The sequence below is a fragment of the Hyperoodon ampullatus genome, assembly GCF_949752795.1.
Source record: "Hyperoodon ampullatus genome assembly, chromosome: 2".
In the NCBI taxonomy this organism is placed as follows: domain Eukaryota; kingdom Metazoa; phylum Chordata; class Mammalia; order Artiodactyla; family Ziphiidae; genus Hyperoodon; species Hyperoodon ampullatus.
The window spans coordinates 155788981-155805469 of record NC_136915.1 but is presented as its reverse complement, the minus strand read 5'-3'; the positions used below and the strand labels follow the sequence as shown (position 1 = coordinate 155805469).

The 16489-nt window shown below is 35.5% G+C and overlaps 1 protein-coding gene across 1 annotated transcript in view; it reads left to right on the top strand.

Annotated features, from left to right (window-relative positions):
* Positions 1–16489, top strand: part of HMCN1 (hemicentin 1) — a gene marked incomplete at its 3' end in the record, with an annotated part of 531222 nt that overhangs the window by 389822 nt on the left and 124911 nt on the right. The window contains exons 58-68 of the mRNA XM_079726768.1: positions 668–829; positions 1572–1685; positions 1798–2000; positions 2293–2374; positions 2484–2615; positions 3321–3470; positions 8483–8642; positions 10751–10875; positions 11000–11183; positions 11764–11861; positions 12758–13036. Coding sequence (XP_079582894.1) covers positions 668–829; positions 1572–1685; positions 1798–2000; positions 2293–2374; positions 2484–2615; positions 3321–3470; positions 8483–8642; positions 10751–10875; positions 11000–11183; positions 11764–11861; positions 12758–13036 — 1689 coding nt within the window. The remainder of the gene's footprint in view (positions 1–667; positions 830–1571; positions 1686–1797; positions 2001–2292; positions 2375–2483; positions 2616–3320; positions 3471–8482; positions 8643–10750; positions 10876–10999; positions 11184–11763; positions 11862–12757; positions 13037–16489) is intronic.

Below are 16489 nucleotides of genomic sequence, written 5' to 3'. Positions count from 1 at the left end.
AAATCTATTATTCCATCTGCATGTGTTTTAACATGCATAATTGGCATTGCATTATTAATCTTATACTTTTTTACTCCACTTTTTCTCTGTACTGCTTTTGCTTTTGGACTTCTTTTTTGGTTTTGAACAATAAGCCATTGTATTGCTTATTTCTTAAATTTTCTGCTTATCTTGAAAGTCAGTGATTTACATTGTTGAAATAACCTGTATAATTTATTGATAGATACCCTAAAATAACAGGTCTACTCTATTATTTCTATAAGCAAGAAAATAAAAACTTTAAGGATATAATATTAAAAACAAGAATATTCACATGTATTTAATAAAAAGCAGTATTAGGTCTGTGTACATTGACAAAACCATCTTAGAAACTGGCAACTACATTTTACAATTAAAATGCAGAATAATTCTGTCTGAAAATTCTAGTATTCTATTTCAATTGGGAAAAACACAACTGATGGACATGAATTTGATGAAGGCATTAGGGAATTCCAAGAAGAAAGGTAAATAATTAACAGTATCATTAACTCAGTGCTTTAGCAGAGTACAGTGGTTGGGATTATATTAATAAATTGGAATATGTATTACTGATAATATCACTTTTCACATTTAATATGTTTACTATTAATACCAATATATTTCACTTTTAATATATTTACTATTATAGTTCCTCCAAGTGTCATTGGTCCTAACCCAGAAAATCTCACTGTTGTGGTGAACAATTTCATCTCTTTGACCTGTGAGGTCTCTGGTTTTCCACCTCCTGATCTCAGCTGGCTCAAGAATGAACAGCCTATCAAGCTAAACACAAATGCTCTCATTGTGCCCGGTAAGGAACTTAGAAGTCTTTAAGAAGTGGGCAACACTTTCTCATTTTTCTTTATTTAATACAAATGGCATTTCAACTTAGTCTCTTTCCAAACTTTTGTCTTGCTGCATTTATTTGTTCACATTAAATGCCTCTCTTCAGCCATTTGGGGCCATTAGGATAAGACTGTAAAGACATTATGATTTCAGTGGGAATGTACAGTAACAAGGTCTACTTCAAGAAATTATGAAATTTAGGAACAGAACTGCTTAGCAGTTACTTGGGGGTGATAGACTAGCAAATACTGCTTTCATTGGATAAAATCACTGGTTGTTTTCAATCGATCCTAAAGCTCCTTGAAGATTGATTAATATCAGTAGATAGACTAACAGATGGACAGCCACTTCTGCACTGTGGGAGATTTAAACCCAGAAATACTTGTTGACATATACTGACTATAGTACAATTATGGTTTGCTCACTAGAATCTATATGAAACAGTTCTATTATCCATGTTTGGTTACTGGAGAGAAAATTTTATTAATTTCTTCTTTTATAAGGAAGTAGAATAAATAGTAATGAAAGGATCAAAGGAAACTGATTAAATTCTTTCATTTTATATATGAAATGCTTCTATATGCTTCTATCTATGCTTAGAATTTCCTCTAAGGGAAAGGATATATTTTGCTATTTATCTTATTGATAAGGTAGTTATTACAACAACCTCTGTATCAAACTTCAGTTTGCATTATATTTGCCCACAGGTGGTCGAACTTTACAAATTATCCGGGCCAAGGTATCTGATGGTGGTGAATACACTTGTTTAGCTATCAACCAGGCTGGTGAAAGCAAGAAAAAAGTTTCCCTGACTGTTTATGGTTTGCTTCTACTTTTTTCATAAGACTTTTTCATTTTTAAACTGGTATTAGATATTTTCTATCTGAGCATTCTATGAAAAAAAAATCCTCTGTTCTTATTTTCTTCCTTCAGTGCCCCCAAGCATTAAAGATCATGGCAGTGAATCTCTTTCTGTAGTTAATGTAAGAGAGGGCACCTCAGTGTCATTGGAGTGTGAATCGAATGCTGTCCCACCTCCAGTCATCACCTGGTATAAGAATGGGCGGATGCTAACAGAGTCTACTCAGCTGGAGATTTTGGCCGATGGACAAATGCTGCACATCACGAAAGCTGAGGTGCATCTTTTATTCTTGTTTGTGTGTCATGACTCCTTGGCGGGATTATGGAAGGGAGAATTGGAAGTTGCATATTCCCCTTACTACAGTGAAAAATTATTTTCATTTAAAAAATAACATCATCAATGCCATTATCCTCATTTTTCATTAAAAAAAAAGCAGGATTGTAGAAGGCAATTAGGACTGGGGCATTTAAGCATAAAGATGACTGATGATTTAATCTACACTCGAACGGTGTGATTGGTCATCTATAACTTAATGGAGCACATACAATAGTATCTTTTTCTTTTAGGTATCTGACACAGGCCAGTATGTATGTAGAGCTATAAATGTAGCAGGACGGGATGATAAAAATTTCCACCTCAATGTATATGGTGAGCATCTGCCTCTAATATAAGTCTTTTTCCCCCAGATATGCAAATGAAAGAAAGTATCCTGAATTAACTTAATGAGGACACATGATTTTCTTCTGTCTTTTTACAGTGCCACCCAGTATTGAAGGGCCTGAAAAAGAAGTCATTGTGGAGACAATCAGCAATCCTGTGACTTTAACATGTGATGCCACTGGAATCCCACCTCCCATGATAGCATGGTTAAAGAACCACAAACCCATAGGTAATGTAGCTGTGCATTTTTTTATGATTGTTTTCTTTTGCTCTTGATTCACTAGGTTAATAAACTAGCACATTTTCACTATTATGCACATAGCTGTGTTTAGTTCATAAAGCCTAATGTACTGTAATATAAACTTACAAAAGGATTCTTTTATTTTTTATTATTTATTTTTATTTTTGGGTGTGTTGGGTCTTTGTTGCTGCGCACGGGCTTTCTCTAGTTGCGGCGAGCGGGGGCTACTCTTTGTTGCGGTGCGTGGGTTTCTCAGTGTGCTGGCTTCTCTTGTTGCGGAGCACAGGCCCTAGCCGGCTTCAGTAGTTGTAGCTCACGGGCTCTAGAGAGCAGGCTCAGTAGTGGCTCACGGGCTTAGTTGCTCCGCGGCCTGTGGGATCTTCCCGGACCAGGGCTCAAACCCGTGTCCCCTGCATTGGCAGGCAGATTCTTAACCACTGCGCCACCAGGGAAGCCCTACAAAAGGATTCTTCATTTTACAGAGATTTTTCTCCTTTCCATTTTACTGGAGAGAAAATTTTATTAATTTCTCCTTTTATAAGGAAGTAGAATAAATAGTAATGAAAGGATCAAAGTACAAGGGGAAAACTTAAAAAAATACATCTGTCACATAAAGACATTTTTACAGTGACTTGTAGAGATGTTAAAATAAAAGCTTTTTTATGTTTTGTTTTGCTTTGTTTCTACCTCTAGAAAATTCTGACTCACTTGAAGTTCATATTTTGTCGGGAGGTAGCAAACTCCAAATTGCCCGGTCTCAGCATTCAGACAGTGGAAACTATACATGCATTGCATCAAATATGGAGGGAAAAGCACAGAAAAATTACATTCTTTCAATTCAAGGTATGTGTGGTACACTCTGATCTGTCTTCAGTTTCTTTATTACATTCTATCTATAGTACAAAATAAGTGTACATCTAAATAGATCATTTATAATTGATTCAAAATATCTCTTTCTTGCATGTTTTGGATATTTTATTTCTTTTCCAATTTATTGAGATATAAGTGATATAAAGAACTGTATAATTTTAGGGTGCACGGCATAATGATTTGACTTACAAAATATCATTAGATAAACAAAAAATACTGTCAATTTTCTGTCCTACATTTGCCAGTAGATAGTATTTTCATGAAAACAGACATAAATGTGGAGAAAAGAATAGAAATTTCAAAATCTATTTTTTTTTCATGTTTCCTGAAATGTTTACCTTCCTATAAGTATATATTCTATTGAATTACTTATTTATTTAAAACTGGAATAACTTATTTTGATGCTAAGCCTATAAGTCTCTTCCTATTTATATAGATAAGTAAAATTTATCTCATGAAAATATTAAATATGTTCTAATTACTGGCCAAGGATTAGGTGAGCTTAAATAATCATGAATCTTATACTATTTTGGTTTGAGAATAAGGAGCATTGATTCATCCAAGAAATATTTAATTAACATCTGCTATGTTCCAGCATAGAATTGAGCACTGCAGGGAGAACTTGCATCCTTTTGATTTTCAGCAAACCTTTGGGGTATTACTTTTGGCCTAATGTTTAAATTGAAATGGAATTCTAACTTGAAACTAAGTTAAAATGCTTGCTTTTTCCAATTTTATTATAGTTACTGAAAAGAATTTCTCATAAGTTATAAATGCAATTGTGAATATGTATTATTTACCTGTTGCATGCTCTGTTAAAGCTAACTCCAGAAAATTGAAATGTTTTTCCAGTTTTATTGAGATATAATTGACATATAACACTGTATAAGTTTAAGGTGTGCAACATAATGATTTGATATATGTATATACTGCAAAATGATCACAATAAGATTAGTTAAAACCCATCACCTAAAAACTGAAATTAAAGAAAAATTAAGATGTTTATGAGTAATAGTGGTTTCTCCTATTAATGATGCTTTAAGATTTCAGAAGTAAAAAGGGAAAAACTGCTATTCAGAGATTCAGTGTCAGAAATTGCATGCTTAATTATGTTTAATGCACTAATAATAATAGATACCAATCATGGGGTGTGTGGTATGACCAAACATTTTGCCAGACTTTTTATATATGTTATTATGTCTTAGGACTAGAAATTGTATATAGACATAGGGCCTAGTCTGTGCTTTTCCTATATTATATACTTGTTATAGGATGTCTCATTTACATTCTTATTGATTCAACTTCTAAATTGTACAAATTTGATATAATTATTATCATCTTCTGGATGTCTAAAATGAGATTTGGAGATATTATATAGCAATGTGTTGGTAAATGTTTAACAGTTGACTCTGCAGACAAAAAGGTCTTGATTTGTAACCAATCATTTGTCAGTTTCTGTGGTGTAAGTATTCCCACAGTGGCCCATTTCAAGGTACGAATATGATGGCATCAAACATGGAGTAGGAAAGATGTGCAAAATTGGCTCTTGCAAGCTGGTATGAGCTGCCTCCAGCACACCACTATAATTATTTAGAAAGAATTAAAATGTGTTTCTGTCTTATACTACTGTCAATATTTTTATTACACATTATTTCTTTTTTTTAATCAATATTTCTTTTTGTGAAGTATAGTTGATTTACAACGTTGTGTTAATTTCTGCTCTACAGCAAAGTGATTCAGGTATACATCTATATACATGTATTTTTTAATATATGCTTTTCCATTATGGTTTATCATAGGATATTGAATATAGCTCTCTGTGCTATACAGTAGGACCTTGTTGTTTATCCATTCTATAATATATATAAAAGCTTACATCTGCTAACCCCAGCATGCCACTCCATCCCTCCCTTAACCCCCCCTCCTCCTTGGCAACCACCAGTCTGTTCTCTATGTCTGTGATTCTGTTTCTGTTTCATAGATAGGTTCATTTGTGTCATATTTTAGATTCTACATATAAGTGATATCATATGGTATTTGTCTTTCTGACTTACTTCACTTAGTTTGATAATCTCTGGTTGCATCCATGTTGCTGCAAATGGCATTATTTCATTCTTTTTTATGGCTGAGTAGTATTCCATTGTATATATGTACCACATCTTCTTTAGGTTGTTTCCATGTCTTGGCTATTGTGAATTGTGCTGCTATGAACATAGGGGTGCATGTATCTTTTTTTTAATATAATTTTTTTTTTAATTTTTGGTTGCATTGGGTCTTCGTTGCTGCACACGGGCTTTCTCAACTTGTGAGGAGCATGGGCTACTCTTCATTGTGGTGCTCAGGCTTCTCATTGCAGTGGCTTCTCTTGTTGCAGAGCATGGGCTCTAGGCATGTGGGCTTCAGTAGTTGCAGCACGCAGGCTCAGTGGTTGTGGCGCACAGGCTCAACAGTCATGGCTTGCAGGCTCTAGAGCGCAGGCTCAGTAGTTGTGGCGCACGGGCTTAGTTGCTCTGCAGCATGTGGGATCTTCCTGGACCAGGAATCGAACCCATGTCCCCTGCATTGGCAGGCAGGTTCTTAACCACTGAGCCACCAGGGAAGTCCTGCATGTATCTTTCTGAGTTATAGTTTTGTCTAGATATATGCCCAGTAGTGGGATTTCTGGATCATATGGTAATTCTATTTTTAGTTTTCTGAGGAACCTCCATACTGTTCTCCATAGTGGCTTCACCAATTTACATTTCCACCAACAGTGTAGGAGGGTTCCCTTTTCTACACACCCTCTCTAGCATTTGTTATTTGTAGACTTTTTGATGATGGCCATTCTGACTGGTGTGAGGTGATAACCTCATTGTAGTTTTGATTTGCATTTCTCTAATAATTAGTGATGTTGAATATCTGTTCATATGCCTGTTGGCCATCTGTATGTCTTCTTTGGAGAAATGTCTGTTTAGGTCTTCTGCCCATTTTTCAATTGGGTTGTTTGTTCTTTTGTTGTTGAGTTGTATGTACACGTTATTTCTCTTTTTTTAACTAATTTTTATTGGAATACAGTTGCTTTACAATACTGTGTTAGTTTCTACTCTACAGCAAATAAATCAGCTATATGTATACATATATCCCCTATTTTATGGATTTCCTTCCCATTTAGGTCACCACAGAGAACTGAGTAGAGTTCCCTGAGCTATACAGTAGGTTCTCATTAGTTATCTATTTTATACATAGTATCAGTAGTGTATATATGTCAATCCCAATCTCCCAATTCATCCCACCCCCCCCTCTTGCCCCCCTTGGTGTCCATACATTCTCCATGTCTGTGTCTCTATTTCTGCTTCTAAGTAAGATAATCTATACCATTTTTCTGGATTCCACATATATGCTTTAATATACAATATTTGTTTTTCTCTTTCTGACTTACTTCAGTCTGTATAATAGTCTCTAGGTCCATCCACATCTCTATAAATGACCCAATTTCATTCCTTTTCATGGCTGAGTAATATTCCATTGTATATATATGTGCCACATCTTCTTTATCCATTCCTCTCTTGATGGACATTTAGTTGCTTCCATGTCCTGGCTATTGTAAAGAGGGCTACAATGAACACTGGGGTGCATGTCTTTTTGAATTATGGTTTTCTCTGGGTATATGCCCAGTAGTGGGATTGCTGGGTCATATGGTAGTTCTACTTTTAGTTCTTTAAGGAACCTCCATACTGTTCTCCATAGTGGCTGCACCAATTTACATTTCCACCAACAGTGCAAGGGGGTTCCCTTTTCTCCATGCCCTTTTCAGCATTTATTGTTTGTAGATTTTTTTTTTTTAAATCTTTGTTGGAGTATAATTGCTTTACAATGATGTGCTACTTTCTGCTCTATAACAAAGTTGTAGATTTTTTAATGATGGCCATTCTGACTGGTGTGAGGTGATACGTCACTATAGTTTTGATTTGCATTTCTCTAATAATTAGTGATGTTGAGCATCTTTTCATGTGTTTGTTGGCCATCTGTATGTCTTCTTTGTAGAGATGTCATTTAGGTCTTCTGCCCATTATTTGATTGGATTTTTTTTTTTTTTTTTTTTTGATATTGAGCTGCCTGAGCTGTTTGTGTATTTTGGAGATTAATCCTTTGTCAGTTGCTTTGTTCGCAAATATTTTCACTTCTTCTGAGGGTTGTCTTTTCATCTTGTTTATGGTTTCCTTTTCTGTGCAAAAGCTTTTAAGTACATACTATTTCTTAAATGAATCATTAAGGTGAAAAACAAAGATGGCTAGAAAAAGGGAATGGAAATGATTAAATCTTTTTTATTTTATTTTATTTATTGATTTTTTTTGCGGTACGCGGGCCTCTCACTCTTGTGGCTTCTCCCGTTGCGGAGCACAGGCTCCGGACGCGCAGGCTCAGCAGCCATGGCTCACGGGCCTAGCCGCTCCGCGGCATGTGGGATCTTCCCAGACCGGGGCACGAACCCGTGTCCCCTGCATCGGCAGGCAGACTCTCAACCACTGAGCCACCAGGGAAGCCCTGAAATGATTAAATCTTGAAACCAATAATAAACCTATCGTTCAGAATAAAGAATATTTAAATAGAGAAAGAATTAACCAACTTAGATACTTTTCTAAGATGTTTATGCCAAAATTTTATAAAACAGATTCTCCTCAACTGTATTAATTCTGAGCTATCTATTGAGGATTTAATCTAAGAGTGATTCTGTTTGGCCAGGAGGGGTGCCCATGAGGTAGATATGTCACCAACCACCATGAGCAAATAATTATACCAACTTACAATATAACAGGAATATTGAAGTGATTCCTCTACCTATTCCTCATTTAAAAATAATTTATGGCAATAACAAGAGTTTGATCTTGAACCACAATCTAGAAAGAATATGAAATAAAAATGGTATATTGTTCTATGATTCTGTTGCATTCATTAGAATTTATATTCTTGTGCCTTGTTAATGAAAGTCCATTTTTTCTCCAAAGTTCCTCCAAATGTTGCTGGTGCTGAGATTCCAAGTGAAGTCAGTGTCCTTCTTGGGGAAAATGTTGAGCTGGTCTGCAATGCAAATGGCATTCCTACCCCACTTATTCAGTGGCTTAGAAATGGAAAGCCCATAACTAACAGTGAAACAGAAAGAATTCGGTATGTGTGAAAAGAATTTCTGCATCATTAATTGTAATGTGTTCTACAGTTTTAGAGAGTTGGGCACAGACATTCTCCTTGGAGGATCACTCAAAAGTATTTGTCTGTGTGTGTATGTGTTCCTTATTTATCAACTCTGTGTTATAAAATCTCCTCACGTGTTCATTCCTGCAGGTGTTAGTTAACTGTTGTAGATTTTATTCCCCTAATTTCAGAACGTTTATACCAAAGTCCACATTATAAAATAATTCGTTCTTCTTTCTTGCTAACATCAAACCAATTTCATCCTACAAAAGATTCATCAGTCATCTCTTAGATATGATTTTGTGTCCTGAAATCATCAGACCACCAGACATGCCATAGTACTTGGCTCATTTTGAGAAAAGATACTATCATCATAACCTGGTTCATCTCCTATAGTGATTTGTCCAAATCCCGTTTTCAGCTGATACTTCACGCCACAAACCACATAGAGATGGAATGATAATGTGGTAAGGGATTCCTGCTACTTTCAACAACAAATGCCTTTTGAAGGACACTGCAGAATCCTACACTCTACTATATTATTTCATCACAAAGCCCTATAATATACACATACCAGAATAATTATAATTACTCGAAGAATTATATATACCTCAGAAGGCATTAATTAAATGTATTACAAACTTTATCATTTTGAACCAGTATTTTAAATTTAAGGGTTTGCAGTATATTTTCTAATCAATGAATTGAATATACATAATTTAAAGAAAAATAAATGTTATTTTCTTTGAAATCGTTTTATGTTAAAATTCAGACATTTGTCCCCTTTACAAGATTAGGTAAATTGCCAAACAATGTTTTAGCTTAGAGGTACATTTTGAGTTTCATTTCTCTGGTGTGGACATTTCTGAATAGTTAAATATTTAGTTATTTATTAAATCAGCTGATATTGACCCTATTCTAAACCAAATACTAGATAGTTGGTGGGACCTCAAGATCTATAAGATAATATTTGTACCGAGGAATTTAGGACCTATTACTTCTCCTCTCACATTAAGATCCCAAATATACTTATTCTTATACCCACTTTATTATTTGTTCCCAGCTCCACAATATGTGTAGGTTTGTAAATGGGCCAGTTTGTCAATCAAATACAGTAATTTTTCCAAAGTCAACTTACTACTTTCCTTTGGTTATGGCAACTTGCTTTTTGTTTATTCATATGGTTAAACTCATGGAATTTTAAAATTCATAGTTTGAAAAAGAAAAAATAAAATAGACCCAGATAATAAGATTGTAATTCTCAATAATTATATTTAATAACATGATATAGTGGAAATGGAGTATTTACTTTGGACACTGGGAGAATCTAATAAAATCACTATTGTAAGAATGACTGTAGATAGCAATTTAATCTCTTTGTAAAACACAGGAAGTTTTATTTGATAATTAATGGGGTGTGAAGAGAATCAATAATGCAATAATCTTAATTTAGATACCATTGATAACCTAGTTGTATAGTTAGTATTCACTATTATGTAAATCAAAGGAAAAGCTTTAGCAATTTGTAGAAAAATTTTTGCAAACTATACCCATACATAAATACTAAGTTGTTGTCAGTGTTTAAATAAATTATCCTATCCTGCTCCTTCTCATTAAGAGTATTCGTAAGTTGTTTATAGCTAGATTTTTCACTTTAATTTATCACTGTAACATTCAGTTTTTATACCAGAGTTTTTATAATTTTCATTTAATTCCAGCCTTATATTGATAACTAAGGACAAAACATTCTATCTCTGAGAAAAACATGTCTTTGCCCATGATTTGGATAGAAAAGTTCCTAACCTGATTTTGTTCACTTCCTTTTTTCTCATAAGGAGGCAGTGGATATATGAGATCCATTACTGTAGCAATTTAGCTGGTTGCTTGAAATCTCTACCAGTTTCACTAGCTCTGACTTTAACAGGCTTCCATGTACTTAGCGGAAAAGATTTGAACCATTATATCCAAGATGAAGATGCATTTTAGGGTGATTTTTTTAAAAGAATATAATAATCTGGAATGAGTTTTCCAGAAATAGCTCCATATATATCATCTCAGTGCCTCTGATATAATCTTTTCTATAGGGTGACTGCAGATGGCAGCACATTAAACATTTACGAAGCCCTCCCATCTGACATGGGGAAATACACGTGTGTTGCTACTAATCCTGCTGGAGAGGAAGACCGAATTTTTAACTTGAACGTCTATGGTAAATACGAAATTTCACCCTCTTTTGACTATGCTATGGGTAAATGTAGTTGAAATGATTGGAACTGGTAATACACACCCCACTCCACCCCACCCCCTTCTCTCTCACTTTCTATATGATGTAGTTCCACCTGCAATTAGGGGTAATAAAGAAGAAGCAGAGAAACTAATGGCTTTGGTGGATACTTCAATAAATATTGAATGCAGAGCCACGGGGATGCCTCCACCACAGATAAACTGGCTAAAGAATGGACTTCCTCTGCCTCTCTCCTCCCATGTCCGGTTGCTGTCTGGAGGACAAGTTGTCAGGTCAGCTTTCATTGTGTATGATTTGCTAGGCAAAAGTTACTGTGATTGTAAACTTTAACTTCATCTAAATAATGTTTTTAAAATGTCTTTCCCTAAGCTTTTACTTTTGTTTTCCTTTTAGTATTTTTGTAGAAGAGGGGGGGATAGCAAATATAAGTTTGGCATGGTTTATTATTCTTACTTAAACGCTCATGTTTTAGTAAGTTTGTATAAAATAGGTCTTTCATAGACATACATGTATCGTAGATTTATTCAAGAACTACTATTATAGCTAAAACTTTATATGGCAAAATGATAGGAAGATACTTACTACAATCATGTGATTTTCATGATTTTCATCATTCTCTATTAATATATATTTGAAAAATATTCACCTTTCATGTTGTGTTATATTTTCAGTGGCTCTGTCGAATAAATGGCATTGGAGGCATCTATATTTTGTGATGGATGGTTATAAGCTTTATAACTAAAATTTCCCAAAATAAATCACCTTCCTTAATCTTTGTATTATCACAAATGTTTTATTTGTATATGTTGAATGGGATCAAATTACGAAGCATTGGGTCAAACTGTTTTTCAGGATTGTGAGAGCTCAGGTGTCTGATGATGCTGTGTATACTTGTGTGGCCTCCAACAGAGCTGGGGTGGATAATAAACATTACAGTCTTCAAGTTTTTGGTATGTCACCAGAAACAATCCTAGTACTATACTGTGTGTCCAATATTAAACAACAGCCTTAATTTAAATATTGACGTATCAGGAAAGAGTGGTAAAATAGGATCTTAACTAGGGCTTCTAGAATGCCTGCTCTCCCAAGGGGTCCATATATATTGGAGCATACTGTCTGTCAAAATACTTTTCTAACCTGGAATTTTGCATTCAATGAAATCTAAATTTTTAAAAATAGCATTTCAATCCAGACACAAGACCAGTCTTTTCATACAAAGAGAAAGTTAAGACTGTTTTCTAATAATGTTAGTGTCTCACTGAGAGTATTTAAAGTATGAATGGATGTGTGCATATATACTAAATATCTCTGTGTGTATGTTAGGTAGAGATAGAACTCAAAGCATTCAATTTCTGAATTATTAAGATTTGCTAGACCAGAGTTCACAATCCCCAAGAATTTCTCAGAACAGTTAAGTAACTATTTACTATAGCCTACAAATGATTTATGTTGGACTATATACAATTTACTCTGGAACTTATTATTATTTTATTTATTCCACATAAAGTAGCTGGAAGTATACTTCTGTAATAATACACATTATAACAGTTTAAAAGGAAAAACCTAAGATGTTGAAAAATGGCCAAATTTTAAAACACATTTAGTTTGTATGTTCTACAAGGAAACAGTATTGAGGTCTTATTGCTAATATTTTGGAAGGTTAAAAATTAGCCTATATAACACATGCTTTTATAGTAAAGTCATCAACTATTTATATGCTATTTTAAATTCTATCTTTTTATAGATCATAGAAACACTATAGAACTAATTGAACCATTTAAAATTTTTAATCTAAATTGATCTCAAATTATAATAGATATATACTTTTGTTTTGTTTTCTATACAGTACCACCAAAACTGGACAATGGGATGGGAACAGAGGAAATCACAATTGTCAAGGGTAGTTCCACCTCCATGACATGTTTTACTGATGGAACCCCAACTCCCAGGATGTCCTGGCTTAGAGATGGCCAGCCTCTGGGGCTTGATGCCCATCTGTCAATAAGCTCTCAAGAAATGGTCCTTCAGCTCATCAAAGCAGAAACTGAAGATTCAGGAAGGTACACCTGCATTGCCTCAAATGAAGCAGGAGAAGTCAGTAAACACTTTATCCTGAAGGTCCTAGGTAAGTAAAATAATTGGAAAATAAGTGATAATAAAGACAATAAGTAAGTATAATTCTTAGAATCATTGGCTATAGGACAAAATTTGTAAAAACTTCATTGTACTTCATATTTCTGTTCTGTAATTCACCTAGGTTTACTTTTAGTATCTGAAGCATGTTAAATTACTGTGTTTCTTATCTGTGTAAAAGGATGAACACTCCCACTTGTAAAACATTATTCATTGACAATGTCATACAACCAATTGATAAGTAGCTTTTTAACTTTTTCGAAGAACTGAAATCACTTCTGATGCTAGTAATGTAATGGAAAAGCATGATATTTATACTATTATGTTATTCCAAACAATCTTTAAATGATCCAGTCTGTAGATTATAGTTGTAATGGTCATTTCAAATAGTCTAGTTCTATTTACTCTTTTGTGCATTAAAATAAGTATTTTAAATAGGTATTCCAGTGTTTACATGCAAATAAATAGTATAAAGGGAAAACATATCTTTTCCTTGAAGTAAAAAAATTTGACTTTGGAAGAGAAATGAAAATGAATGAAATGAATTATTTCAATAATCAATAATTTTTTGGAGTTTTTTTTTTTTTCACGATGATTGAGGTAAAACCTCAGGCTCTTTACATTTTTTTCTAACAAAATGTACCCCAGGGCTTCCCTGGTGGCGCAGTGGTTGAGAGTCCGCCTGCCAATGCGACGGATGCAGGTTCGTGCCCCGGTCTGGGAAGATCTCACATGCCGTGGAGCGGCTGGGCCCGTGAGCCATGGCCACTGAGCCTGCATGTCCGAAGCCTGTGCTCCGCAACGGGAGAGGCCACAACAGTGAGAGGCCCGCGTACGGCAAAAAAAAAAAAAAAAAAAATGCACCCCACAAGTAAAAATAAGAATTTTGGCAAGAGTCTAGCCAAATGTTTTCAGGACATCCTATAATCTTTCTCGTAGTACCTATTACAATTTTAATTATTTGTGTAACCTTAAAAGTCTGTTTCATCCTTAGTTAAACTCTGTGATGATCAGTACCCTTTTTACTTATTGCTGTATTCCCAGGACTTAGCATGGCATTTGACACATAATATTTATCTGCTGGCTTGAACTGAATGGAACTAAGTACTTATCAGTTGGATTAAAGTGAGTTTTAACTGTAGCAGGAGACAGAACGATATCTAAATAAACAAACAGAAATACTGTGGTGTAGATGAGTATTCCATAGAATGAAAGGTAGTAGTGGAGGCAGTACACCAGAATATTTAGAGACAAAAGGCAGGAGAAAGCATGTGTTTGTAAGGAAGGATGGAATAACAAATTCCCATATGCCAAAGCACAGAATATGAGGAATATCAAGAGATGACATCTTGTACATTAATTATTCACCTATTAATTGTTAATTATTGACTATATATTATGTGCCAGGCATGTTTCTAGTCAACATGTAACAAATAATTATTGGACACCTACTATGTGACATATGGTATGACAAGTACTTGACTGCATCACTGAATAGGAAGGATGTGGTCTCAGCCCTCCAGTTCCTGCACTAGCGGGGAACACAGATATTGAAAAAGTAATTACTGGGCTTCCCTGGTGGCGCAGTGGTTGAGAGTCCGCCTGCCGATGCAGGGGACGCGGGTTCGTGCCCCGGTCTGGGAGGATCCCACATGCTGCGGAGCGGCTGGGCCCGTGAGCCATGGCCGCTGAGCCTGCACGTCCGGAGCCTGTGCTCCACAGCGGGAGAGTCCACAACAGTGAGAGGCCCGCGTACCGCAAAAAAAAAAAAAAAAGGAAAAGTAATTACTTATGAGTGTGATGAGGGTGATATGGTGAAAATTAAATTCTGTGGGAAGGTTCAAAGAAGGTCTCTTCAAGGATACATCTAAGCCTTAAAAAGTAAAACTATAGAGTGAGGAGATGCCTACATCTTTTATCTAGAAATGATAAACCTTGAGTTGTCTGTCTGTGCTTACTGAAGCTGAGTGTAACAGCAAGAGTAGAAGACAAGACTGGAAATATACCTGGACAGAAGCCATACTGTGAAGAGCCTCAGTTAGAGAATTTGGGCCTCATTACAACGGCAGTAGAAGAAGCTTAAGCAGGAATATGTTACAGTCAGATTTCACTTCCAAAAAAATCCCTCTGATGACAGAGTGAAGAATGAATCGAAGAGTCTGTTATACTCACACAGGCCTAAAAATACAGGGGCCTGGTGTAACATGTGGCAGTGGAGAAAAAAAGAAGGAAGACTTCTGCAGGAATTCTAGAACCCAGGAGCAGAATCATGGCCCAGTACATTTCTGGTTGTAGAACACAAAAAAAGAAAAATAACACCAATGTTGTTAGAGTCACATACAGAGAACAACCTTCCCACCTGCAGGGTTTACAAGGATATTCTCTTAAAACAGATTTGAAAACTGGCTTAACAGAAGGATGAGCAGTTTTTGCATTTCAGCATCTGTTGAAAGCTAATTCCATTAAAACCTGAAAAACTTCACTCTGATCTATATTACAATAGAAATGTGAATTTAAGTGTTCTAATTTGGTGAACCACTAATCTCAACTTAATTCTATCCACTTGGTGGGAGGTGTCATGGTGTATTAGTGGTTCTGAAAATCCACTATGGGTAAAATACTAAAAAGGGAGAAGATCATGCAAAATAAAGCTAGTGGGTACGGAACTTGACAGGGTTCAGGCTATGAAGGGACTGTTGACCACATTAAGGATTTTGTGTTTTGTCCTAGAACAATGGAAAACCATTAAAAGTTCTAACAAGTGGAATGCCATGAGTAGAGTTGCAGTTTGAAATGACCACTCTGATTGCAAAGTGGAGAGCGGCTTGGAGTGGGTTCTGAGAGACAGTGTGTTATTAGGAATTGTGTCTGGCTGTGATTAACAGAGAGTCTAAACACGGTGACTTAAAGAACTTTTGTTTTTCTCACTGAATGAGGTGTCTGGAGGTGGGCAGTAGTTGCATTGGTTCTGCAGTTCAGATCTTAACAGTTCTCCTGCCCTTTGGCCTTTATATCATAGTCAGACCGTGATCATGCATTGGCTGCTCACCCCCAGCATCACTATAGGCAACAATAGAGCAGAAAAAATAGGAAAGGCAAATAACTGCCCCTTTCAGTATTTTCTTAGAATCTCCACAAAACTACCTCTACTTATATCTCATTGGTCAGAATCTTCACGTGCCACTCCATCTACTATCTACTAAAGAGGCTAGGAAATGTAGTTTTTAGCACATTGACAGCCCTAACAAAATTGAGGTCTGTTAATAAGAAAGAAACAAGTAAATGATATTGGGTAGGCAGCTGCAGCCAGGAAGGAGGAGATATTAGTCCAAGTAAACGGTATTATAGCTCAGATTAGTGATGCAGGTGAGAGGAAAAGATGTATTCTAGAACTAGTTGCAGGTAGGAGTATTAAGACTTGGTGGTGGATTTGGCCATATGAGAG